This window comes from Eptatretus burgeri, chromosome 4, assembly GCF_056783735.1.
Source record: "Eptatretus burgeri isolate ZD-2024b chromosome 4, Ebu_testis_v1, whole genome shotgun sequence".
NCBI lineage: Eukaryota > Metazoa > Chordata > Myxini > Myxiniformes > Myxinidae > Eptatretus > Eptatretus burgeri.
The window spans coordinates 88,052,787-88,080,286 of NC_140964.1; the positions used below are offsets into that span (position 1 = coordinate 88,052,787).

Genomic DNA, 27,500 nt, shown 5'->3' on the forward strand with positions numbered 1-27,500 from the left:
ATGTTGACCTCAACCCAGCTTACCAAGCCCTACGCAAACATAGCAGGCCCGTGACAACAAGTGCTCCGGACACAGGCTCCAATCCAGAAGCTAACGCGCCGATCCAAACATCTGTTCACTTTCCTCAACCCCATTGGTGGAATGACAGCCAATTAGTCAATCGGACACATGCATACAGGACAATAATAATACAAACTGAATTTTGAAATGTAATCGTTTTCATAACTGCCTCTGAGGACAGAAACCAGACAGCTCCCGAAATGTCAGGCCCCAATAAATTATGCCTCACACTGTAAAACCGCATAATCTGCACAGAACAACCATTCGTCTGCTACCCAGACAATTGTTCCTGCTTATGCATGCCATTCAACAGAAGGCACGTGATGTGATTGGTGGGAAAATCGAAACATGTTGTGTGTGACGAGCACTCCGCCGATCCCCATGGGACACTGGAAGTTCATGTGGCACTGGAAATGGGCTTCATCACTGAAGATCAGGTTGACCCAGTTTTGGTACTGCTCCATCCTGCCACTGAGACAATTGCACATGTCAAGTCTCCTCATGTCATCTTGACTCAGTTTATGCCTAATCAAGATGATGTGTGGGAAAAGCTTCAGTTTCTTCATGAGGATACGCCAGACTGTTGTTGGTTTGACACCTTGCTCCTGGAAGCGCATGCGGTGGGAATTCTTGGGCCTGTCCACTGCAGAATTCCGTATGGCGTCGATGTTGGTTTGGCTCTTGGTTACTGATGTTGGCCTGCCACTGTTGCCCTTGCTCTGTTTGTGCACTATACCCTTGTGCTCAAAATGTTTCACAATACATTGAATGGCACAACTTGTGGGTCCATTACGTGTTCTGAGGTCGTATTCCTGGCAGAACCTCCGGCGGGTGTCCACATATGATTGTCTCATCCCACAGAGCCACCACTTTTGTCTTCTGCTTCATTATCAATGGCATAGTTGAGCTACAGAGCTAGAAATTCCAGGGAACAAATACACCACATGACCAAAAGTATGCGGACAACCCTTCTAATGAGTAGATTCGGCTATTTCAGCCACACCCATTGCTGCCAGGTGTATAAACTCAAGCACACAGCCATGCAATCTCCATAGACAAACATTGGCAGTAAAATGAGCCGTACTGAAGAGCTGTGACTTTCAATGTGGCACCGTCATAGGATGCCACCTTTCCAACAACTCAGTTCGTCAAATTTCTGCCCTGCTAGAGCTGCCCCGGTCAATTTAAGTGCTGTTATTGTGAAGTGGAAACGTCTGGGAGCAACAACAGCTGAGCCACGAAGTGGTAGGCCAAACAAGCTCACAGAATGGGACCGCCGAGTGCTGAAGCACGTAGCGTGGAAAAAAAATCTTGCGTCAGTTGCAACGCTCACGAGCGCATTCCAAACTGCCTCTGGAAACAATGTCAGTACAAGCACTGTTCGTTGAGAGCTTCATGAAATGGGTTTCCATGGCTGGGCAGCTGCACACAAGCCTGAGACCACCATGCGCAATGCCAAGCATCGGCTGGAGTGGTGTAAAGCTCACTGCCATTGGACTTTGGAGCAGTGGAAACGCGTTCTCTGGAGTGATGAATCACGCTTCACAATCTGGCAGTCTGACGAACAAATCTGGGTTTGTTGGATGCCAGTAGAACACTACTGACGAACGAGTCTGGGTTTGTCGGATGCCAGGAGAACACTACCTACCTGAATGCATAGTGCCAACTGTAAAGTTTGGTTGAGGAGGAATAATGGTCTGGGGCTGTTTTTCATGTTTTGGGCTAGGCGCCTTAGTTTCAGTGAAGGGAAATCTTAATGCTACAGCATTCATTGACATTCTGGACTATTCTGTGTTTCCACGTTTGTGGCAACACTTTGGGGAAGGCCCTTTTCTGTTTCAGCATGACAATGCCCCCCTGCACAAAGCGAGATCCATACAGAAATGGTTTGTCGAGATTGGTGTGGAAGAACTTGACTGGCCTGCACAGAGCCCTGACCTCAACAGCATCGGACACCTTTGGAATGAATTGGAACGCCGACTGCAAGCCAGACCTAATCGCCCAACATCAGTGCCTGACCTCACCAATGTGCTTGTGGTTGAATGGAAGCAAGTCCCTGCAGCAATGTTCCAACATCTAGTGGAAATCCTTCTCATAAGAGTGGAGGCTGTGATTGCAGCAAAGGGGGGACCAACTCCACATTAACACCCATGGTTTTGGAATGAGATATTGGACAAGCAGGTGTTCACATACTTTTGGCCATGTCATGTACCACGATAACACCATCATACCCTGAAAAGGAAAACTGTATAGGTTGAAAAACAAAGAATTGGCAGGAAGTCAAAGTTGTATTGATCTCTTTTTTTTTTGAAACACCCTGTATGTATATATATATATATATATATATATATATATATATATATATATATATATATATATATATATATATATATATATATATATATATATATATATATATATATATATATATATATATATATATATATATATATATATATATATATATATATATATATATATATATATATATATATATATATTGTTGCGGTCTTCGCGTGCGACGGCCACGTAACTCGAATCGCGGCACGTCGCCCACCGGACGGACAATCCAGTCGTGACCCTCTCGGACTAACGCCGGGAACCAGTCACGGGTGGACCTTTCGCTCTCACCGCGATCGAGCCAATCAGCCCCCGCGTGGGATAGGGTTGCTCGCCAAATTCGAACTACCTAAGTACCCACGCGGAGGGTAGACCGGGCGATCGCACCTCGCCGCAGGTCGACTTCGGACACGGGCCACTTAAGCGACCCGTTCCGTACTATCAGAATAACCGAGCGGTGTTATCGTCGACCTCGACGGTTCGATTAATTATCGGGCGTATTCAGCCCACTACCAACCCTTCACGTGAAGCAAGATGGGGATTCAATGGAGGAAAAGACGAAGCGAAGCGGGAGAACAGTTCAACAATAAAGCACATTTATTCGCGACGAACGGAAAGCACACAAATACAATTCCACCAAATGCACACAAAAAAAAAGAAAACACAATTCCATTTACACAAAAAGCAAACATAAAAGTGAAAACACAGTGCAGAGCTAATACCGACTACCGAGCACACGGCAACACTTATACAATTCTACTTCACAGACGGCGCCGACAACACATACCCAAAACCAAGGAAAAGAAATACCCTCAAGAATGAGGCAGGCCTGAGGCCGAGACCGGGTCGGGCCTACCCGTCTGGTGATGAGACGCGGAGCGGCGATGGCCCCGCAACCCGCGGGCCTCGTGGACAGTGCCTGGCAGGGGGTGGGAAAAGGGGCCCCCTTGGTCGCACTATCTCAGCGCGGGGGGAAACAGGAGGGGGTTGCTGATGCTCGGGGTATAGAGGATCTTTATTATCCCTGGTGTGCGTCTCCACCTCGGCCAGGTCGCGCTGCCGGCCTCCCTCGGGCGTGCAGCTCCTGGCACCGACGCGAGCACCCCCTCGTCCGACTCTCTTCAGCTTCTCCAGCCACTGCAGGCTTCGGGCTCCAGTCTTCCACACTCGTCCCCTCCGTTCCGACTCCTTCTCGTTCTCGACTCCTTCTCGTTCTCGTTTGCGACTCTGGTGACTGACGAACACCGTCCTTTTATCCCCCCGTAACTTCGCCTTTGACCCCCTCCCTTTGACCTTTCACCTCGCTCCCCATTGGCCCGAGAAAAAGTGGGCGTGAAGGCTTTTTGATCCACAAATTTGCATATATCGATCGTTCTGGAGGCGGGGCCAAATCGCCCCTCGCTCACCGATTGGACGGCAAAAAGTGGGCGTGTGTCGTTTTTGATCCGTTTTTGAAGCACAAAATCCGTGATTTTGTACACGCTGTTCGACGCGCGTTCTGCATGAGTCCAACACCGGTACCCACAGCGGGGCAAGAACGGTGGCGATGCTACGGTTGTGAGGTGTGCGTGAAGGTCGTGGCGGTTGTGGTGAAGCGGTGGTTGTGGTCGGTGGTTGATGTTGTGGTTGTGATCATGGCGGTTGGTCCAAAATAAAGATAGTAAAAGAAAAACGGCTATCCTGAAGAGTCGCAGCTCGCATAAATGACATGTATTCCCACTAGACAACGGGTTTGGGCCTAACTACACATGCACTTACCGAGATACCTCACCTAAGGGACCTGAATGGTGGTTTGCGAATCTGGTAACCACAACACTACCCCCTTCCCTTTTTACAGACTCGTCCCGAGTCGTCAAATTTTCGTGTGCCATCATGTGTAGTTTTCCCCTAGTACACTTTACCTACGGATCCCTGAGTGCGACATTCATGGTATTCGTGTCCCCAAAATAAATAACCTGAGGGCTGCGTAACTATCTAAACAAACTCACTCACACGGACGACTTAAATAAAATTGCCGGCGCTAAGACAAACATGCCGGGGGCGCACTCATATGTACAGTACATCTTACCTTAACTTACAAATCTTACACTAAACCATGGCCCAGGATCATTGAACTCTGCAAAAGAAAGCAGTTAGCAGGGAGCCAGGCTGCCCGCATGCAGTCTCTGGCTCAAAACAATGCAGGTGACAGGGAACGTGGCTGGCTGCTCACACGCAGTCCAAGGCCTTCCCTTTTGAACTGAACTCAGTGAACCACAACGGTGCTTGGGCTGCACAACGCAGTCTCCGTGCCAGCTCAAGTGGCACACGCAATGAACACAACGAATGGATGCATGAACGGTTTGAACTGAATGCAGTGAACCACAACGGTGCATGGGCTGCACAACGCAGTCTCCGTGCCAGCTCAAGTGGCACACGCAATGAGCACAACGAATGGATGGATGAATGGATGGACCGAATGCAGTGAACCACAACGGTGCATGGGCTGCACAAACGCAGTCTCCGTGCCAGCTCAAGTGGCACACGCAATGAGCACAACGAATGAATGGATGAATGGATGGACGCAAAACACGGTGCACGGGCTGCCACTGCAGGCCCGTGTTGTAGCTGCCAACAGGGCAGTTCTCGCAGCTTGCAAACTGTTGCCTTGATCCTGGCGCACATGGAAATGAACAGGGGGGGGCAAAGCAAAAATTGAACGGGGCTGGTGAATGTGGGCAGTGGGCATGGCATGGCAAAGGCAGCAGGCAAACACAGCCCGCAGAAGAAGGCCGCTGCAGGCAAACACAGCCGGCAGATGAACTGGCCGGCACAGGCCTTGAAGAAAAACAGCCAGCAGATGAACTGGCCGGCACAGGCCTTGAAGCAAACACGGCCAGCCGATGGCACAGGCCTTGCAGCAAAACAACAGCTGCCGATGAAGTTGGCCGGCCTCCGCCTTGAAGCAAAACACGGCCAGCCGATGAAGTTGGCCAGCTCTTGCCGTTCAGTGGAGGTTGGTGGAGGGAGTGCGGTGGTGCTGGCTACTTGGAGGGCGGGCTCGGACCTACCTACCTGTCTCCCTCCCAACCTATCGCCTTTGCCTGTCACTGTACATACCCACTCCCTTAATTTGTCAAACCCCAATTTAGCCCCAACTTAATTTTTTTTTTTTTTTTGTTGTTTTTATTTTTACTCCCCCCCTATAAATCGTCCCCTAACCCCCTTTATCGTCCTTGTTCGGCTAACCTATCCTGTCACCTAGCCTACTCCCAACCCCTACGTTCCCTTCCCGGAGGGGAATAAGGGAGAGCTAACGTCCTGTGTCGAGGCCCAACGAAGCCTCAGAATGGCCTCCCCAGAGTTCGGCGATCTTAACACCAAGTGGGTCCAGCGGCCCACAACGACAGCGAGGGGATGGATGGTGCGGAGGGGTACATCTCCTAATCTACCCTAACCATTTAACTGTTAAACTACCCCGGGGCTTTCAACAAGCACCTCTCGCTTAAACTATTGGTTCTAACAACCCAGATTCCCGTCGCCTGTGTTGGTGTCCTCACAATTTCGGGCCTCGCCCCCCAATTTTCTCTCCGTGCCCTCACACGGTCTCCTGGCTGGGACACGTGGCTCCCTTTGGCAGGCACGACCCTCTGCCGATTCTCCCGCTATGGCACCCCCGGGCACTACACTGCCTCCGAGCCTACCAGCTCCCTAACACCAGGGAGTGCCCCCCATGGCACCTCCCCTGAAACGCACACGTGGCAGGCCGGCCTCCCGGGCCCCTTTCCGAGGGTCACCCGTGCCCACAACACTGCCCACGTGGCTAATGGCGCCCCGGGCCCCCGCACCAAGCAGGCGCACCCGTGCCCACTACTCTATCCCGGCCCCCCATGGGCCCATGGCCTACCGCGGCCGACTAGCCTGGTGCCCGGGGTACCCACTCAGCGATACTCACCTTTCGCAGCCACGCTCCCAAGCCCGTCAACAGGGCTCCTGCACCCCTCCAAATGGGTCTCGAGCCTACTTTCCCACCAACAACAAAACGACCTCCATTTTTCAATTTGACTAACCCAGCTAACTCACTCTACACTGACCCCGGGGTCCCTTGGGCGGGAGTCACTCCTCCCCCCAATCACTCATCGCACCATGCATTCCCCATTCACTCCACTCACACAGACCCGCTGGCCTCACTCACTCAACAAGTACTCACCTCACAACTCACCAACTCTTCAACACACACACCACTGAACTCTGCCATCCTTCTAACTACCTCCCCTAACTAACTCGTGCTCCCACGTCGTCCCTTAAACTATAGCACGTTCCTTTTAACACTACGTAGCTAAACTACGTCCCCTCTACACACTCACTGTCAGTCACTGTCTCCAAATAATCCCATTAACTTTTATTTCCCAACCTAAATCTCATCTAAATCCCTCTAACTAATCCATTCCACGGACTCCATGAGGACTTACCCCTGCCCCATGAAGTCGGTCTAACTAAGCTAACCCTTCCCCCTAACTAGTTTTCATCCTGTGCCCAGGTAAGGGGGTCTTTCATCCCTTGCCCAGGAATCCTGTACACCCGAAAGTGAGGCTTGCCCTTTTTTTTTTCCATGCGCAGCACCTGCGCGGCAACTCAGAGCTCGCGCACTTTGCACCTGCCCGTGACGTCATGCAGCTGCACGTGTTCCTCGTCCCTCCTTGGACGGTGCCATCCGGCAGAGATACCCCTCCTGCCGGATTCCAACCCCACGTGCAGCCATGACGTCACCGTGCGCAGAAAAAAACACAAGCCCCACGTCTCGAGGGGTTCCCCACGCGAACACATGTGCTTTGCCCGTTGGAGCTTAACACACACGATCGCGTGGAGAACCCGTCCGGTCCAAATCCATTTACCTGCCTAAACTTTGTCCGTCCGCGGGATCGGCAAATCCACCGCGTGCGTTTCCGGACCGGGACTTCACTCTCGCAAGCGAGCACGTGGTGGTCTCGTGCGTTGCACAGCACGAACCCGCGTGCTCACTGCTGGGTGAACCCGGCACGGTCCTCGAAACAACTACAGCCGCTACTCGGCTTTCTCTCCTCTGTCGCCGTCGTCGTCTCCATTCCACCCACGCACACCTGCGTGTTACGACGCACACAGTCCACACCATCACATTCACACCGGGAGATGCGGCTGCGTGCTCCCGCATGCCAACCGACATCTCCCTCACATACCGCTCTCTCACACACACGGTCTCCCTTGCACACAGCGACCTTGCACACGGCCGTTCACTCACGCGTGCCTCACCACTCTCACACCGTGCCTCATCCACACACGGTTCCTCACCCACACACGCGGGGGCACTAACCCGCGGTGCCTCATCCACACTGGCCGTTTCACTCACACACACGGCCTCTTCCACACAACGTCCCTCACTCATACACGCGGGGGCACTCAACCGCGGTGCCTCATCCACACACCGTGCCTCACTCATACACGCGGGGGCACTTAACCGCGGTGCCTCATCCACACACGCGGGGGCACTCACCCGCGGTTCCTCACTCATACTGGCCGTTTCACTCACACACACGGCCTCTTCCACACACGGTTCCTCATCCAAACACGGCGTGCTGGGAAGCACGCACTCCAGCACCATCACCACCACACCACTCACACACGGGGTCGCTTCCACACACGGGGACGCACTCACGCCTTGCACCACACACACAGGGACAACTACACTGGGGATTCGTGTCCCCACAAGGGTCTCCGGGGCCTCTATACCCCCCAAGCTCTCCGTGCACCCGTCCACAGCACTCGTCCCCTCAACCTCGCAAAGCACGACCGAACTCACCTGGTCGTGACTCGCCTCAAGGGGGCATACTCCCTCCCCTCGTTCCTGGAGGAGGCCATCCAGGTGCTCGCACCGGGTCCCAACACGCTCCGCGAGCTCAACCCCATTGTCCTCCACTACCTCCGTGTGTGCGTGCGCGTCACTTACCCCGTCTTCATCGTGTAGTCTTCCCTCTATCGTTCCCATCTCCCGTGTCTCTACCAACTCTTCACCCTTTACCTCCCTTGTCTCAACTATTATTTCTGTTGTCGTCACCTCGTGTCTCGTCTCACACGTTTTGGTCTCCCCATTTAATTTTTCCCTTTCGGTCATCGTCACGACCCTCGCCCAACACGTTCCACGAATTATTTTTTCACCCGCCTCCACCGCGGGCCTGTCAGCCGTTGCACCCCCACCCAGCTCGTTTGCTCCCACACGTGGAGTCGCCATTTTTATCTCCCCGGTCACGGCCTTCATGCCCGCCTGCAGGCTTCGGCCCATGTTCTGCGTCTCACCCCGCAGCTTTTTCATTTCCTCCTTCATGTTTGTTTCCATTCCGTTCATTTTTGTATCCATCTTTTCGTTTATTTGTTGTGTATTCGCATCCATCGTCGTTTTCACTTCATTTGTATTTGTATCCATCTTTTCGTTCATGCCTTTCATTTCGTTTTTCATTTCATTTGTATTTGTATCCATCGTCGTTTTCACTTCATTCATTTGTTTGTTCATTGCCGCCAGCATGGCGCATAGCTGGGCCATGTTGGATGCACTCAGCTGAGCCGTTTCGGCAAGGGTTGGGGAAGGGTCTTGGTGGAGAGGGGGGGGGAGGTGTCATACACCGCGGCCGCTGCCGCACCCACCTCGGGCCCTGGGTTCAGTTGGGCGAGTCCGTGTTCCTGCACAATCAACATTTCCTGCTCGGGGATTCCATCCTGGACCATGGACTCTACATTATTACACATATACATTTCTAATACCCCCGGCTCCCGCTCGCCTTGAGACGCCATCTTGCTTCTCGTGAAGGGTTAATTTGCTCGCTCGTAATTTGGAGGGAATCGGGGGTCGCTTCTCTCACCCCTGGACCGATTCCCGTAAATTTAGCCGGAGACAGGAGAGCCCGTTTTCCTGTTCTCCGATACCAGTGCCGCGAGGAGGGCGATGAATTTGTATCGCACGACCTGACACCAGTGTTGCGGTCTTCGCGCCCGCCGGCGTGCGACGGCCACGTAACTCGAATCGCGGCACGTCGCCCACCGGACGGACAATCCAGTCGTGACCCTCTCGGACTAACGCCGGGAACCAGTCACGGGTGGACCTTTCGGTCTCACCGCGATCGAGCCAATCAGCCCCCGCATGGGATAGGGTTGCTCGCCAAATTCGAACTACCTAAGTACCCACGCGGAGGGTAGACCGGGCGATCGCACCTCGCCGCAGGTCGACTTCGGACACGGGCCACTTAAGCGACCCGTTCCGTACTATCAGAATAACCGAGCGGTGTTATCGTCGACCTCGACGGTTCGATTAATTATCGGGCGTATTCAGCCCACTACCAACCCTTCACGTGAAGCAAGATGGGGATTCAATGGAGGAAAAGACGAAGCGAAGCGGGAGAACAGTTCAACAATAAAGCACATTTATTCGCGACGAACGGAAAGCACACAAATACAATTCCACCAAATGCACACAAAAAAAAAGAAAACACAATTCCATTGACACAAAAAGCAAACATAAAAGTGAAAACACAGTGCAGAGCTAATACCGACTACCGAGCACACGGCAACACTTATACAATTCTACTTCACAGACGGCGCCGACAACACATACCCAAAACCAAGGAAAAGAAATACCCTCAAGAATGAGGCAGGCCTGAGGCCGAGACCGGGTCGGGCCTACCCGTCTGGTGATGAGACGCGGAGCGGCGATGGCCCCGCAACCCGCGGGCCTCGTGGACAGTGCCTGGCAGGGGGTGGGAAAAGGGGGCCCCTTGGGCGCACTATCTCAGCGCCGGGGGGGAGAGGAGGGGGTGGCTGATGCTCGGGGTATAGAGGATCTTTATTATCCCTGGTGTGCGTCTCCACCTCGGCCAGGTCGCGCTGCCGGCCTCCCTCGGGCGTGCAGCTCCTGGCACCGACGCGAGCACCCCCTCGTCCGACTCTCTTCAGCTTCTCCAGCCACTGCAGGCTTCGGGCTCCAGTCTTCCACACTCGTCCCCTCCGTTCCGACTCCTTCTCGTTCTCGACTCCTTCTCGTTCTCGTTTGCGACTCTGGTGACTGACGAACACCGTCCTTTTATCCCCCCGTAACTTCGCCTTTGACCCCTCCCTTTGACCTTTCACCTCGCTCCCCATTGGCCCGAGAAAAAGTGGGCGTGAAGGCTTTTTGATCCACAAATTTGCATATATCGATCGTTCTGGAGGCGGGGCCAAATCGCCCCTCGCTCACCGATTGGACGGCAAAAAGTGGGCGTGTGTCGTTTTGATCCGTTTTTGAAGCACAAAATCCGTGATTTTGTACACGCTGTTCGACGCGCGTTCTGCATGAGTCCAACACCGGTACCCACAGCGGGGCAAGAACGGTGGCGATGCTACGGTTGTGAGGTGTGCGTGAAGGTCGTGGCGGTTGTGGTGAAGCGGTGGTTGTGGTCGGTGGTTGATGTTGTGGTTGTGATCATGGCGGTTGGTCCAAAATAAAGATAGTAAAAGAAAAACGGCTATCCTGAAGAGTCGCAGCTCGCATAAATGACATGTATTCCCACTAGACAACGGGTTTGGGCCTAACTACACATGCACTTACCGAGATACCTCACCTAAGGGACCTGAATGGTGGTTTGCGAATCTGGTAACCACAACAATATATATATATATATATATATATATATATATATATATATATATATATATATATATATATATATATATATATATATATATATGTGTATATATATATGTGTGTGTACAGTCATGCGCCACTCAACGACGGGGTTACGTTCTGAGAAACGCGACGTCGTTGTGCGAACATCATTTTTTTTTTCTTTTTAGAACATTGTACTTACACAAAACTACACACCTTGGCTATATGGTATAGCCTATTGCTCCTCGGATACAAACCTGTACAGCATGTTACTGTACTGAATACTGTCGGCAATTGTAACACGCATCCAAGAGAGACTGAAGACACGTTAGTTTTACCTTTGTGCTGTTCATGACGGCCATCCGTGTTGTTCGCAGCAGCTTACAATCTCCTCTCGCATCGATTATAGAAAGATGAATAAATAGCGTTTGGGTTTTATAAATACGTAATCATTGCATCGATGTTATAATTTATCAATGAAGAAACGAGCTCCTGTCAATTGTGATATATATTTTCGGAACAGTGCGATTGTTTTAACAACATGAAAAGCTTCACCAAAAAGAAATTCGTGTTTTAATTTCGACTGTAACAATGATTTATTCGCGGAATTCTTCAATGTAAAGGTAATTTACTTGCTGGAAGGTAAACGTGCAAACATTGGTTCAGTTTGAAAGTCGATTTCCTTGAATCCCATTTTAGCACGACCCTGCTTTTTTCGCGATAACATTTTATGGATCTCAACGATCGCATTATAACAGGGCCACACTGTCGTTTATTATCATTATAAAGTATTATGTACTGTACAGTGTACATAATTGTACGTGCTATTTTTATACGACTGGCAGCGCTACGTCGGCTACGTCACTCGGCGATAGGAGTTTTTCAGAGCTGGCAGATCCGTCGTATATGCGATCCGTCGTTGCCCGGAACGTCGTTAAGCGGCGCATGACTGTATGTATATTGTTGCGGTTCTGAAAACCGCATACCTCCAAGGCAATGGCATCCATCATACAGTCGTCCCCAGACAGTTATTTAATTAATATGTGTACAGTTAGACCTTTCCCTCATGTCTAATGGGTCAAATGGGACAAAGTGCGTTGTGTGGATCTCATAGTTTGGTCTGATTATATCTCTAACTTCATTCCAACTCTTTTCCTCTTATTCCTGAAATAAATCAAAGCAGGCACTGCACTCAGATGGCCGCCTGTAAAAACTGCGGCCACGCCCTTCACTGAAATAATGCGTCCTCGCAGAAGACCAAAAGAAGCAAACAACCTCCACCATCAGACTGTACGGAACGTGTGCAGCAGTGATAATCTTCACCCACTGTTCAGGAGGCGAGAAGCATCAACCACACGACGGCGCCGCTGCGAGGATAAGGTGTCGGAGGCCGATGGTAGAATCAAACAATAAACACCCAACGCCGTACAGGACGCACACGGCGCGTTCTTTTCAACCCATTTCTGCATCTAACAATTATACCTATCCTCTTTTCAATCCAAATCTCCATCTTGTACTCATATCTATACTCTTTTTCAACCCAAATCTACATCTTATAATTATACCTATCCTCTTTTCAAACCAAATCTCCATCTAATACTTGTATCTACACTCTTTTCAACCCAAATCTACATTTAATACTTGTATCTATCCTCTTTTCAATCCAAATCTCCATCTAATACTTCTATCGATACTCTTTTCAACCCAAATCTACATCTAATACTTGTATCTATACTCTTTTCAACCCAAATCTACATCTAAGACTTACATCTATACTCTTTCCAACCCAAATATACATCTAATAATTATATCCAATCCTTTCCTTCAATTCATGGCGTGGATCGGGGTTGGCCCCGCGCACACCACCGCCTGTGATAAATATCCGTGAGCACGATGGCAGACACAGGCGCAGTCCTGTAAAAAATAACCACAGGTACAATAGCAGACCCGCACGCACTGTACAGGACATGTACAGTGCATCTCTTCATTCAGGCCTGCGCATGGGGTTGCAACAATGTCTTACCGTCAGTCTTCGCTCACCACAACAGCCACAAATGTCTCCTGCGGATGGCAGACATCCTCTCATACCTCTGCCTCGATACAGCTGCTACCAAGCAGAGGAATGCTGTACGGCCCACATGCAGAGGAGTTCGGTGCAAGGCGATTCACATCACGGTGTTCGGAGCGAGACGATTCCGCAGCTCAGCTATGGCTAGCTGGATGTACAGTAAGGTTGCTTCCGGTCATGGCAGCCCGGGCTGTGCGGTAGCCAGGGCCCAATGAGAGTGCCCGATTCGGGTGACGACACCGCTTCGGGGTGGTGCTCCACCCTGTACCGCAGGGTCTATAAAGGACGGGTCGCGAGGCTGTCTGCGCTCCTACTCATCCTGCTCTTCTCACGACTCTGCCTTCTTCACCGCCTCGTCATTGGCTCCACCCACCCACCTGATCCTGTCTGCCACTCAACCCACTCGCTCTCAGCTCCACCTTCTCCACCCACTCGCCGCTGGCTCCACCCAAAGTCCCTCCCTCACGCCTGATGGTCGCGCGCCTTCTCTGGATAGCCAAGCAGGAGATGCTGCGCGAACTATCAAGGAGGGATCGTTCATCGGAGTATCCCCCCAAAACGTACTGGGTGGCGCGGTCAGTCAATCGTGCAAGGTATAGAGAGACCGTTGGCCTCATCTCTTCTTTTTGCTCAGTGTGTGTGTGTGTGTGTGTGTGTGTGTGTGTGTGTGTGTGTGTGTGTGTGTGTGTGTGTGTGTGTGTGTGTGTGTGTGTGTGTGTGTGTGTGTGTGTGTGTGTGTGTGTGTGTGTGTGTGTGGTGTCATGGTGCCATGGTGCCATGGTGCCTGTCCTCGCTTAAGTTAAGATTACAAAAGAATTATATCGGGATTGGTCTGCTCTGTGTCTGCTTTTGTAAGTTGCTTGTTTTATTGTTGCACCTCACATTTATTGCTATCTCTACTTACACACATCAATAAACTACCTTCACTGTGCCACATATTTTCCTCGCCTGCTTGGAATAACTCCTTGTGTAGAAATGTTCCCAGCTCGTTTTTGTCTTTTCTTTCATTGATCCGGCATGGTCCGTATCCTAGCCTAGCCGGAATTTTATTCCCAACGATCCGTTCCTTTTAGCCGGTACGTCCTTGGCAGTGTCACTCTGTTGCATCTGTTCTGGTAAGGTGATCCAGTTCGGACAAGGCATATCGAGGGTGTGTCCCCTGGTAATTAGGTCACGTGATTATTTTTAGGTAACTGATGTTAGACGGAGGATCCCAAGTCACGTGGTTGAGTTATTGGTGTTCGCGGTCGGTTAATGACCTGCCGCGTTACGGAGTTATCTGTGTGCGATGGTCTGCGATTCCGGGGAGTCTGGTGGGAACCCGAGATGGCTTCCCCCCTCCCCCCCCCAAGTGGTCTTCTCATCCAGACCCTTGGCCTGCAACAATATATTTCCCCAGTCTGTTCGAAGCAGACTGATTTTTAACCTACATATTATAGAAATCTATCAAAATGCCCAAAAGTTGCAGTTTGATATCATTCTATCATTCTGTGCATCATTCTGGGCCGTGAGAGAATCTACATATATGGGTTTGAAAAGTATGCTACAATTCTACAACCAAATCAAGCTGGCGGCTGCACGAAGGTTGAAGATGAGCTCCACCTGGGAATATCAAGACCAGACAAACTGTGGTGCCAGTGTTTGGAAATAATTAATACTATGTCTCACTGGATTCTATATAATGGACTTAACTTTATCATGTATTTCAGAGATCTGGAACAAGTCTGTGTTGCCAATCCTCCTTATGCACATATGCATGTGTTTGTATGTATTTGTGTATGTTGTTTGTTAAATAAATATTCAAATGTACTTAGAAATTTATTCGACACCTATAAAAGCAGATCTGCCTCTTCTGAGGATAGTTCATTTCCAGACTTGTTATTGGTAAAGGTATACTTCTCTCTCAAGCCAATTTTGAAAATGAGGATGGCTGCCTCTGATCATTACAGGAGAGTAGCTAACATAGATAGGGAGATGCTAATTGAAGCTTTTGAAAACAACACCGACTATCTACAACTGGCTGATGCTCAGCATCAAGCGATTCACTGCAAGGTCAATTGTGGTGAAATATTTGCACACTGGTCGTCATTAAAAGTTACCAACAGGAGGGGCACATAACACCAAAGTTGATCAAGAGATCTGAGATGACCGACAGCAAATACTGGATTCACAGCTAATACTTTGAATGCAGTATTTTCTGGTTGTGAAAGTCACCCTCTGGTGACTCTTGAAAATATGAAAGTTGACCTCCAAGATGCCCTGCAAGACAAACCAACTGTGTTTCCCAGCAGCATTGCTTGAACCCTTGATTGCATGCTGATGACAATTAAACTGGCAGAAGATTTTCCTGATGTCCAAAACTCTCCTTGTGTACTGGACATGCACATCGAGTATGTTCAGTGGTTCTTGGAGCATGAAGTTGTTGCCCACTGCATCAACATTGATGAAATAGGCTATAACATTTAGATGAGGTGTTCCTTTGGGAGAGCTTCTCGTGGTGTTCCGGAGCTATGTGTTGCACATGGGCAACGTGGACGGAACTGCAATGTAACCGTTGCTGTTCCTGGGGAGATTGGGCTCGTACATCACCACAAAGCTTTTGAGACTGTTACAGGAGAGAAATTTGAAGAGTTTCTTGCAGACACAACCCATGATTGTGAGAATATGTTCCCTGCAGATGAGCCCATCTTTCTTATCCATGACGATGCAAGACCCCACATGCGTGCTTAACTTCCACCAGGTATCAATCAGCAGATCCAACTGAAGTTGCTCCCACCGTACTCACCTTTCCTTCACCCAGCAGAAATGGCCCATTCTGCATTTGAGACTGCCATGAAGAGAGACCTGGCACTCCCAGAATGGCAGCTCTGGGTAGGGAACCGGTGAGTAGCATGTGACGCAGGCACGAATCTTCAACAATGGAGGAGTGATCTTCTACAAGTTATTTGCCCATTTTCCTGGAACCAAGTGGCCTGGGAAAATGGGCAAATAACTTGTGAAAAGTACATCAGGTGGTACAATCACAGCCAGACCTACATGGCAAGACACCAAGCACATCAGGACATTGAAGGCGGAAGAAAGCAGCTCGAAAATAACAAAAAGTAGATTGAGACCTGTAGAGGGAAAAACATGCACAGGAAAATGGTTGTTTTTCATTTTATGTGTACTGCACATGTACACAATGACCTCTTCTGGATAACAAGGCTTTTCTTTCATACTTGCATTATTTTTAAAAATTTTTCATTAAAATGGGATGGGGTGGGGTCGATGCAGATTTGTTGTATTGTTTTTCAATTTTTATTTATTTCTGTCCTTGCATATATTAGGGCCTGCATAATTTTAGACAGATTAAAAATGAATTAAGACCGTCTCGGACCCTTTAAACACCTTTATGCCTGGTGTTGGCTTAATGATTCGGGTGGTGGGCTTGGGATCTGAGGATTCTGAGTTCAAATCCCACTCTGCTGTTGAATTAATACCAGGTGGCGTTGACTGCCTGTCATCCTTCCGAGGTCGGAAAAATGAGTACCAGCTTGCTGGTATCTTGTGTCAGAGTGGTGACCCGTCCAGGATTGTGCCTAATAGCCAAGGAGACTGCTTCGGCAGCACCAACGCTCTCCATAGGGTATAGTCCGAAGGGAAGAATGGAAACACCTTTAGATCCCTTCACCCTTTAAACCTTTTCTACCCTTTTGACCCCGAGAAATTTAGACCTTTACACTGCTTAAGTCCATTTTGACCAAAACACCATTTAGACCCCTTCTACCCTCCAGACAGATTAGAAAGCTTTGACCCTTGGCCATTTAGCGATTTCGACCACTTGGACCTTTATTTATTTATGTTTATGTGTTTATATATTTCTCTCTCTCTCTCTCTCTCTCTCTCTCTCTCTCTCTCTCTCTCTCTCTCTCTCTCTCTCTCTCTCTCTCTCTCTCTCTCTCTCTCTCTCTCTCTCTCTCTCTTGCTCTCTCCCCGTCTCTGTGGCTTTGTTCTTTATGCATCCACTATTGGCTTCTAAGGCCTATTGCTCTTGTGAATACTTTTATGGTCTCCTCCTGTTTGATGTCAATATGTATGTGGCCTATTGATGGTTGAGCAGTGTATTATTTTTAACAGTGGAATTTTCTTTTCGGTAGAAAGATGTCCCATGGAGTGAACAAGTGAAAGACCTGGAAGAGGTATTTCAGCATACACATTTTCACTTTGTATCACTGTGCGATCTCTATAGATCTAAATTCTTGGTACAACTCAACAGTAAATATATTCAATGGAATCCTGGGTTTGGAGCAAACATGTTGTTGACATGCATTTGACTTTATTAGCCATTAAAACTTACAAAACTGCGAGCCACGAGGAATAACGTTTGATCATAATATGTCATAGTTCACATGGTTTTGCAGTCATATTGGGCTGAAGAATAACATTTAAGACTCTTTTTCTCTGAACACTCCTCCTCTGCTTTGACCTCAAAGTAAATTTGATGAAAATGACAGTTCAAAAAATTGTGCATTTTATTCATTTGTGTTCTCCATATTCTCATTATAAAGATTTTTTTGAAGATTTCATGATGAATGCTCAATTAGAAAAATGTTATGGCCTGGATTGACCGCTGAAACTCAATCTCTACTGTGTGTGCGTGTGCGTGTGCGTGTGCGTGTGCGTGTGTGGTTTGTGTGTCCTCCAAAACGATGTAACCTATCAGCATGAAACTTTGCATGCATGAGTGAAAATTGAGTGTTTGGGTTAATTAAAACACCCCTTTTGAAGATAATTAACGGCCTTATTTAATTATATTCTTTATCAGGTGCATCTTCCGCCACATTGCTCTCAATGGGGTCAAAAGGCACATTCTGGTTACCTCGCTCGGGTCTTAATTCGCCATTTTATTCAGCCTGCTCAATGACTTGGAACAGACCACAACAATTTCTTAACTATAGTTTTTTAGGTCATCTCGGTAGAGATGACCTAATAAAGCCGGACCAAATGTACGTCCGTCAACAATTTTTCTTTCTGATCTTGATGAAACTTAGTATGTGGGTAGAGGTCGATGAGTGTTGCACAATGACATAAATTTTGTCTGGGTTCAAGGTCAGGGACGAGGTCACGAGGTCACGTAAGTTATAAAAACCGCCATTTTCAAAACCTATCTAGTCTGCCATTCTACAAGATATTCGGCAACTGTTTATTGATTATGATAGTAAAAAATATTATCTTGAATCTAACCAGACAGATTTTTGAATTTCCTTCCCGTTTGATCGTCACGTGATCTGGAAGATTGCCAAAAACGCCGATGCGATTCGCAAAGAAGGAAGGAAGGAGAAATGAAATATAAATATAAAACACATTTTTAGCCTTTTATATTTATACATTTTCCGCCGAAGGTGCAAAAGTTTCAAAACCCGAAATGTAAACGTCGGCATTTATTTTCAAAATAAAATTTCGTGCGCGCGCGCCAAAATGCCGAGTCATCTTTAACCAAACTGCGTAGGAGAACTGCACAGTAGTCCGGTCATGGCGTCTGAGCAGTGGCCAGCGTGGTTCAGATTGACTGTGGTTTCTGGGGCGAAGGTGATTGTTAAGAAGTATGTCGGCGGTATAAATTCGAGTGACTGTATTGGTGATTTAATCACGCAAGGTCTTGACAACGAATGTTCTGGCCGAACGATTGCATCAATTCAGTGCATCAGCAGAGATAATTCGCAGGCTCCTCTCGATCGTGCCGATATCTAACATAATCACCAGCGGACATAGGGCTGCAGGCTGTGGGGCGAGGCCACGGATCCCGGATGAGGGGATAAGTGATAAATTATGCTACATGCTTCGGGCTTTCTGATTAATATATTGTTGCGAATTCTGGCCCGTCCGGCATGCGATCGGCCGCTTGACTCGAATGGCGACCGCGTCACCCACCGGAACAGACAATTCAGTCGTGACCCTCTTGGAACTATCGCCAAGGAGCTGGTCACGGGTGGGGGTTTAACCTCACCACAACCCAGTCCGCATTCTACCCGCGCGAAATAGGGTGAATCGCCGAAAGTCGATGTACCTAAGTACTCGCACGGGTAACCTACCGAGGGGTTGTACCACGCCACAGGTCGACTCCGGACACGAACCGCTTAAGCGGCTCGTTCCGTGCTACAGGGATAACCGAGCGGAGTTATCGTCGACCTTGACTGTTCAGATTAGTTACCGGGTGTTTTAAACCCACTATCAATCCCTTACGTGATGCAAGATGGAGATTCAACAAAGGAAAGGACGAAGCGAAACGCGGGAACAATTGGACAAGCACATTTAATGCGCGACACACGGAAGCATGTATTTCCAGTCAGCAACAATTAATCATGCACGTATACAGAGGCAAGAACAAAAGCAAGAACGAAATGCAGAGCTACAACCGAATATAATAATTACACCGGCACTTATGCAGGTCTAAACTTGACGGACTGGTGCCACACACACACATTTACACAAAACCCAAAGAAACAAAAGTGGCGACTTCTCTTTTTGCGCACCGAGTCCTTCTCCCACGCCCTCAGCTTTCAGCTCCTCCGGCATGGTCGGTGAGCTCGTGCTACGCACCGGCACGTGTTGGCCGCTCGACGCCACGGACGGGGTTTTGGGGAACGAACGGGGTTTTCCGGCGCTATCTAGGTGCGGAGGGGGGGGGAAAGAAACCGTCGATACTTGGGGCCAAGAGAGGGGAATGGCAGACGCTCCGTCCCACCAGCGGGGTCTCGGGACCGCACCGACCCCGACTGACCATCCGACCAGGAACTCTCGAGCGGGAGCTTCCTCTCTCTCTCACCACACCGTCATGTACAAAGGGATCAAGTGTGCTCTGTCCCACCAGCGGACTCTCGGGACCACACCGACTCCGAGTGACCCTCCGACCAGGAACTCTCGAGCAGGAGCTTCCTCTCTCTCTCCCACACCGTCATGTACAAAGGGATCAAGCGCGTACCGAACTCTCCTCGTCTGCCCTCTTTTGTAGCGCGGGGCTCCGCCCTGTCGCTCTGCCCTGTTCTTCGCTCCACCCTTCTTCGAGGCGTTTCGAGAAAAGTCTCGACAGGGGGCGTTCCTCCTCCCTGATCGCGTCACACCACGCATCCACCAATCGGGAGCGAGCTGCCCCACCCCTCCCCCTTCTCACGAAGCGCGACGACCATCAGGCTGGAGATTCAGGCGGGAGAAATTCGGGCGTGAGATTCAGGCGGGAGACCTCTCCCCCGGGCTCCCGCAAGAACCTTCAGTGCACAATCCCGCGTCCCTCACCCGTCCCGCGGAGATCGTGGCCGCGCGGTGGATGTAGGATGGCGTTCGTAAGGTGGGTGGTGGCAAAGATGGTGGTGGGGAATGTTTTGAAGGTGGCGTCATGGTGTGAATGGCGCGGTTGTTGAGATGTTGGTTGTGGAGAGGTTGGTGGCGATGGTTGGCGTTGTGGTTGCACCAAAATAACGACAGCAAAAGAAAAACGGCTAACTAAGGCGTCGTAGCCCAAATGAATCACACATATTCCCTCTAAACAACGGGTGTGGGCTAACTACACATGAACTTATCGATATATCTCACCTGAGGACCTTTCTGGTGTATTGTAAATTTCCACAACCGTAACAATATCAATGAGTACATTCCATAATTAATGAATCTGGCATACAAAATGTTTTTTCATACCTGACATGTTACTTTGTGCAGTGTCACGAAACTTCTGTGGAATTAAAAATTAATGAATTTGCTTGCTCTAACGATTTTTCAAACCTCAATATGACAATTTTCATTCTGAAAGTTGCATTATAATCAGTGAAGAATAATCTACAGTATTATCATAATCTCCGAGAGCTAAGCCTTTTTTTTTTTTCTACAACCAGAAGTGAAATATCCCCAGAGAGTGGACGGACCGGAAAACCATGTATTGCACTTACTGGTGATTCTGATGTGTTAATCTGGGTACCAAATGAACAATACATATTTATTAATTATGTCATTAGTAGTATTATCCTAGTGTATCTCTGTGAACTATTTCAATCTAAACGGTTAGTTTGGACTGTTTCGCAGTTACCTGAACTGAACATTGAGAACTTGTGGTATTATAGAGATGACCGTCACCCCCACACGGGGGTAATTTTTTTCCACTTTCCTCACTCGTATTAACGAATGCCTGATAATCAAAGCTACAAATCGCTGGATACATTGCAATGCTTATAAACACCTGGAGATGCCAGCATTCGTGTCTTTATTTAATTTCTGCACATTCCTTAACCTCGAGAATCTCTAAAACTAAGTTGAATTACAAAATGTAAGTTCCAGAATTTAACTTGGCAGCAGTTCCGACTGCTAAAAAAAAAAAAAGTGTTCATTTGTCTAAGTCACACATATTTGACATTTCAGGCATCTCTGAGAGGTGTGTGTTCAATATTGTTACGAATTTGGGAATTCGATTGCACACAACATCCAGGTTCCTTTAGTCAGTTATGTCGATAAGTGCTTGTTCCCGAGATAGTTCACCTTCCATTGTTTAATGGGCAGAAATCGATTAAGTGCGCTGCGTGATTCAATTTAATAATTGGGGAGCGATCATAACACAATGGAGACGCCCTCCCCCTCTTCTGTGAAGAGGAAGAAGAGCCCTCCTGTCCCGTGATTCCGTAAACAACTCCCTCCCACCTGCGGTTGTGCGAGCACGGGGGGATGATTCACGCCTGGCGCGGGGGAGGGGGCGGAGAAGGATAAAGAGGAGATCCTTTCTTGGTTCGGAGTGGTTGTTAAGCAGGCCGTCGAGTCCTGCTTGGCTTGGGTTAGGGAGGAGGCCTTGTGAAGGCTTTCTGCTGTGGTTGTTCAGCAGGCCTTCGGGTCCTGCTTGGTTCGAGTGGGTTGGTGGCTCAGGGAGCTTCGGCCTCGGCTTGGCTCGGGTGGAGACTTTTTGGAGAGCTGCTTTATTTGGAAGAGAGTTGAGCCGGTTGCTTGGCTCGAGCTGCTGGTGGTGGTTCTTCTTCTTCTTGGTTCGTGGAGCTCTTTGTTCTCCATTTTGGTTCCCGGCTTGGTCCGACTCATCGTCCTCATCTTAGAGGTGGTTCCTCGGGGAAGCGGCCCATCGACGGGAAGGATTGGTGCCTCGTCTCACCAGCACGTGTTCAGAAGCGCGGAGGATTCGCTGGAGCTCGGGAAGCATCGCGGCTCACGGCGATTGGTTCCAGCTCGCTCTCGCTGGAGCCCGGGTCCGAAAAACTTGAAGACCACACGAGGTGGAGAGGTTCGAGATCGGTCCTGGGTTTCAGCTCACCTGTCCTCTGAGCTGGAGCCCGTTATTAAAGGCCTCAGCCACCATTTCTCGGTTGTGTGTGCGTACGTGTGTCCGTGGGCCCGTCTAATAATTAGGAAATTGTTAAGTGCTTTGTGTGCTATAAATGTTTGCATTGCATTTCGTAAAGTCGGTATAGTTCTGCTCTTACGTGCTTCCCTAGTTCCCCATTATTATTAATAAATACCCCAATTGTTAAATGTTTTCAGCTCGTCGCGTCGATTTCTTTCATTGACTGAGCATTTCATGTGTTGGGAGTTAGAAAGCCGTTGGTTTGCCGTAAAAGGGGGACATTTGGACCGACTATTCTCGGCGATTAAGCCGCTCGGAATCACGCACGGGACAGGCTCGCCTCAGCGGCTTGTTCCGTACGAGTTCCGTCGAGGGTGGAATTTGGATCACGTGGGTATTAAGGTAAATTGAAGATCGGCAATCGACCCTACCCCACGTGGTCTGCCCATTGGCGTATTTCAGTTATTGTGCAAGGACCCGTCGACTCGGACTTATCCGGGCGGCGATCTATAATCCGGGCGATCGGTCGGGCCGACTCGACTTGCGGTTCCATCAGAGCGGACGGTCGGCTCGCGGGCGACACACCGGACCGTAACAGTGGTTGTCAGGAGTGCGATTCGGCTCCCTCCGCCTCCGTAGCAAGATTCACGGAGTCGGATCAGGGGTATACGGAGAAACCCCCCCCCCCCCCGTGTCCCCAAATTACGAGCGTTATTAATTTTATTCCCAGCACGCAAAATGTTCAGCCAAGGCGTGCTCAGCCAGGTGTGTAATGTAGAGTTAGATGAACCCATGGTCCAGGACACCTGTGAGGAGGACACCTCCTTACCCCAGAGATGGGAAAAGTGGCTATGCCACACCACTGGTTATTTTTATTATTACAACTGCAGCACTGGACGTGGTCAGTGGATGCGGCCAGGGCAGGTGACAATGCAGCAGTTAATGGACATCATGGACCTTGTGATGAAGCGCAAGGATTGGAGTCTGGGAACAATGGCGGATGATGTAAAAATTCTCCGAGAGTTTGCAAACGGGACCAGGACGCTACCTGAAGGAAATACTGAGTCGAGGGGGAGTGTGACGGCGGTTTGGACCACGATAACGGGTGAGAAAGACTTGACGGAGAAAATAATGATGATTGGACGAGAAGTGTATGAACTCGGACAGTTGATGACGAGCGTTGCCGCCATGACAATTATCGGGGAAGCTAAAAAAAACTCTGACACGAGGGAACAACGGAACAGTTTAAAGAAATAACGGAGGAATTAAAGGAGGTAGAGGTGACGACGGAGACAAAGGAATTGAATAAAACGAAGGAGGAAACAGAGACGAAGATCCAGGAAGAAACTAATAGACACGTAAAGATGACAAAGGAAATAGAATTAACAGAGACACGGGAGATAGAGCGTGAATTTGGCAGAAGTAAAGATACACACACACACACACACACACACACACACACACACACACACACACACACACACACACACACACACACACACACACACACACACACACACACACACACACACACACACACACACACACACACACACACACGGAGGGAGTGGAGGACAATGGGGGCGTGCTGGCAGAATGTGTCGTGACCCGGTGCAAGCAGCCGGATAGCCTCCTTCAGGAATGGAGGGAGACTCTATGCTCCCTTGAAGCGGATCTCGACCAGTTGGGTCCGGTCGAGCTTTGCGAGGTAGAGGGGGCGAGTGCTGTTGACGGGTACACACGGAGCTTTGGGGGGAGTGAAGGCCCCGGGACCCCTTGTGATGGCGCGAATCCCTAGTGTGATTGTTCCGGTGTGTGTGTGGTTACGAGTGTGCCGAAATGCGTGCTTTCCAGCACGCATTGTGTGAGTGAAACCCCCTGTGCAAGTAGAAGGCCGTGTATGAGTGAAATGGCGTGCGTGAGTGAAAAGGTGTGTGAGAAAAACCACGTGTGTGAAGGAAACACCGAGTGTGGAAGGAACAACGTGTGTGAAGGAAACGGAGTGTGTGGTTTCAAAATGTATGAGTGAAACCGCATGTGTGAGGTCGCTGTATGTAAGGGAGATGACGGTTGGCATGCGGGAACATGCAACCGCATCTCCGACTGGAAGTGTCATGACATGGTGTGTCAGCGTCGTGACACGCAGGAGTGCATGGGTTGAATGTCGACAAAGATGGCGTCAGACAAAGGAGAAAGGCCGAGTAGCGGCAGGAGCTGTTTTGCGGACCGTGCCGGGTTTGCACAGCAGCGCACGCGGGGTCCATGCTGTGCGTCGCACGAGGCCGCCACGCGCGTGCCTGCGCAGGTGAAATCCGGTCCGGAAACGCACGCGGTAGATGTTAGCCGATCCCGCGGACGGACAGAAGCCAGGCTGGGATATGAATTTGGACCGGACGGGTTCTCCAGGCGAGCGTGTGTGTAAAGCTCTGACGAGCAGAGCACATGTGCTCGCGTGGGGAACCCCTCGAAACGCGAGGCTTGCTTGGGATGCGCGGGGTGACGTCGTGGCTGCATGGTTGGAATCCGGCAGGAGGGGAATCCCTGCCGGATGTTACCATCCGAGAAGGGACGAGGTGCGCGAAGCGCGAACAGCTGCCATGACGTCACGGGGAAGGAGCACAGGTTGTGAGTTGCCGCGCTGGTGTGCACATGGAAAAATAATAAAAAGAAAGAGAGAGAGCAAAGCAAAGCCTCGCTTTGGGTAAACAGGATTCCCAGGCAGAGGGTGGAAGACCCCCCTGCTTGCGGGCACAGGAAGTACTAGTTCGGGGGATGGGTTAGCGATGATAAGACCAGCTTCATGGGGACATGGGTTGTTCCTCATGGAGCCTGTGGAATGGATTAGTTAGAGGGATTTCAGTTTAGATTTAGGAAATGGGAATTCTTTTGGATTTTTGGAGACATGGACAGACTGGAAATGTGTAGTTGAGACGTAGCTTAGCAACGTAGAGTAAATGGAACGTGCATGAGTTTTAAGGGATGACAAAGGAGCACGAGTCGGTCAGGGGATTTAGTTAGAAGGATGGCAGTATAGAGTGTTGGTGTGAGTTGTGAAATGGAAAGTGTGTGAGGAATGAGTGTGGGACAGCGGGCCCAAGTGTGTGAGTGGAGCGAATGTGGTATGCATGGTGCGATGACTGATTGTGGGGAGGAGCGATTCCCACCTAAGGGACCCCGGGGTCAGTTTAATGTTAGCTAGTGGGTTATTCAAATTTATTAAAAGGAGGTCGTTTTGTTGTTGGTGTCGAGAGAAGGCACGAAACTCGTTTGGAGGGGTGCAAGAGTTCATGGACCGGCTGGGAGCGTGGCTGTGGAAAGGTGAGTTTTGTTTTGTGGGCACCCCGGGCACCGGACTAGTCAGTCAGAGTCGGCCAAGGGCCCAAGAGGGGCCGGGATAGTGTCATGGGCACGGGCGACCCGTCGGAAACGTGACCCGTAGCACCAGAATGCCACGGGGGCAGTGTAGTGGGCACGGCGACCCTCGGAAAGGGACCCGGGGCATCAACACGCCACGTGGGCATCGGGGGGGGGCAATGCCAGAGAGGGCAACCCCCCATGTTTATATGGAGCAGCTGGGCTCGGAGGCAGCCTGCGGGCCTGGGGGTGCCATGGTTAGCGTCCGGCAGAGGGGGAGTTCCTGCCAGTTGAGCCACGCTGCCCAGCCAGGAAATTGTGTGAGGGCACGAATGAAAATTTGAGGGCAAGGCCCAAATTTATAATGGACACCAACACAGGCGACGGGAATCATGGTTTTTTTGAACCGATAGTTTTAAAGTGAGACGTTTTTGGAAAGCCCTGGGGTAGTTTCAGGTGTAATAAATGCTAGGATATTTAGGAGATGTACCCCTTCGCATCATCCATCCCTTCGCTCGTTGTCGGCCGCTGGACCCACCTTGGTAGATCGCTGAACTCTGAGGAGGCCATTCTGAGGCTTTCTTGCTCCTCGAGACAGGACGCTAGTCTTTCCCTATTCCCCTCCAGAGAGGGAACATAGGGGTTGGGAGTAGGCTAGGTGGACATGATAGGCTAGCCGGACAATGACGATAAAGGGGGTTAGGGAGCCGATTATAAAAGGGAAATAAGAATAAAGAGGGGTGAAATTTTGTTGTTTTGTGGCAAATTAAGGGAGTGGGTATGGACAGAGACTGGCAAAGGCGATAGAGTGGGGGGAGACAGTAGGTCGGTCCGAGCCCGCCTTCAGAGTGGCCGGTTCCACCGCACTCCCTCCAGACCTGATGGAACCACACCAGAGGCCGGCCAGCTTCACCTGCCGGCCTGTTGTGCTGCAGCCGCCTGTTCTGCATGGACTTGCCTTGCCATGCCTCGTTTGCCTGCCTCTGCCATGACCCCATGCCTGCTAGCCCTTGTTTGCATTTGCCCCTATGTCCATCCATCACCATGTGTGCCAGGACCATCCAGTTTTGTGAGGACTGCCCTGCAGGCAGCCTGTGCATCCAATCCATTTTTGTGTTTTGCGACCATCTCCATCCATTCCCCTGCACCAAAGACTTTGCAACGACTTTTGCCTTTCCCCTTTTCCCTTTCACAGATCACAGGTCCTGGGCCATGGTTAGTGTAATGTAATGGATAAGTTAAATGAAAATTGTTGATAAGTTGAACCCCACCTGCATGTTTGTTTTCGCGCCGCCATTTTTAGTTAAGTTGTCCAAATGAGTCTGTGAGAGTTTGTTTAGTTAGTTACGCAGTGCATTAGGTTATTTTGGGGACACAAATAAAGAAATGTCGCACTCAGGGATCCGAAGGTAAAACGTACTTGGGGAAAACTTACACATGCTGGTCACACGAAAATTTGACGACTTGGGACGAGTCTGCAAAAAGGGGAGGGGTGTAGTGTTACGGCTTTGGGAATTCGATTGCACACAACTTTCAGGTTCCTTTAGTCAGTTATGTCGATAAGTGCTTGTTCCCGAGATAGTTCACCTTCCATTTTTAATGGGCAGAAATCGATTAAGTGCACTGCGCGATTCAATTTAATGGTTAGGAGCGATCATAACACAATGGAGACGCCCTCCCCCTCTTCTGCGAAGAGGAAGAAGAGCCCTCCCGTCCCGTGATTACGT

General features: G+C 49.8%; 1 protein-coding gene across 6 annotated transcripts in view; it reads left to right on the forward strand.

The window, feature by feature from the left end:
• The window catches only part of RBM19 (RNA binding motif protein 19), a 208,147-nt gene that overhangs the window by 8,982 nt on the left and 171,665 nt on the right, over nucleotides 1-27,500 (forward strand). For 5 of the 6 annotated variants that reach the window (XR_015057631.1, XR_015057632.1, XM_085879249.1 and 2 more), the window contains exon 4: nucleotides 17,249-17,290. The exons of the other annotated variant lie outside the window; for it this stretch is intronic. Coding sequence is in view for 3 of the 5 variants with exons in the window: in XM_085879249.1 (XP_085735375.1) it covers nucleotides 17,249-17,290 (42 nt within the window). In the remaining 2 variants the exon portion in view is untranslated. The remainder of the gene's footprint in view (nucleotides 1-17,248; nucleotides 17,291-27,500) is intronic. 6 annotated transcript variants of the gene reach the window in all.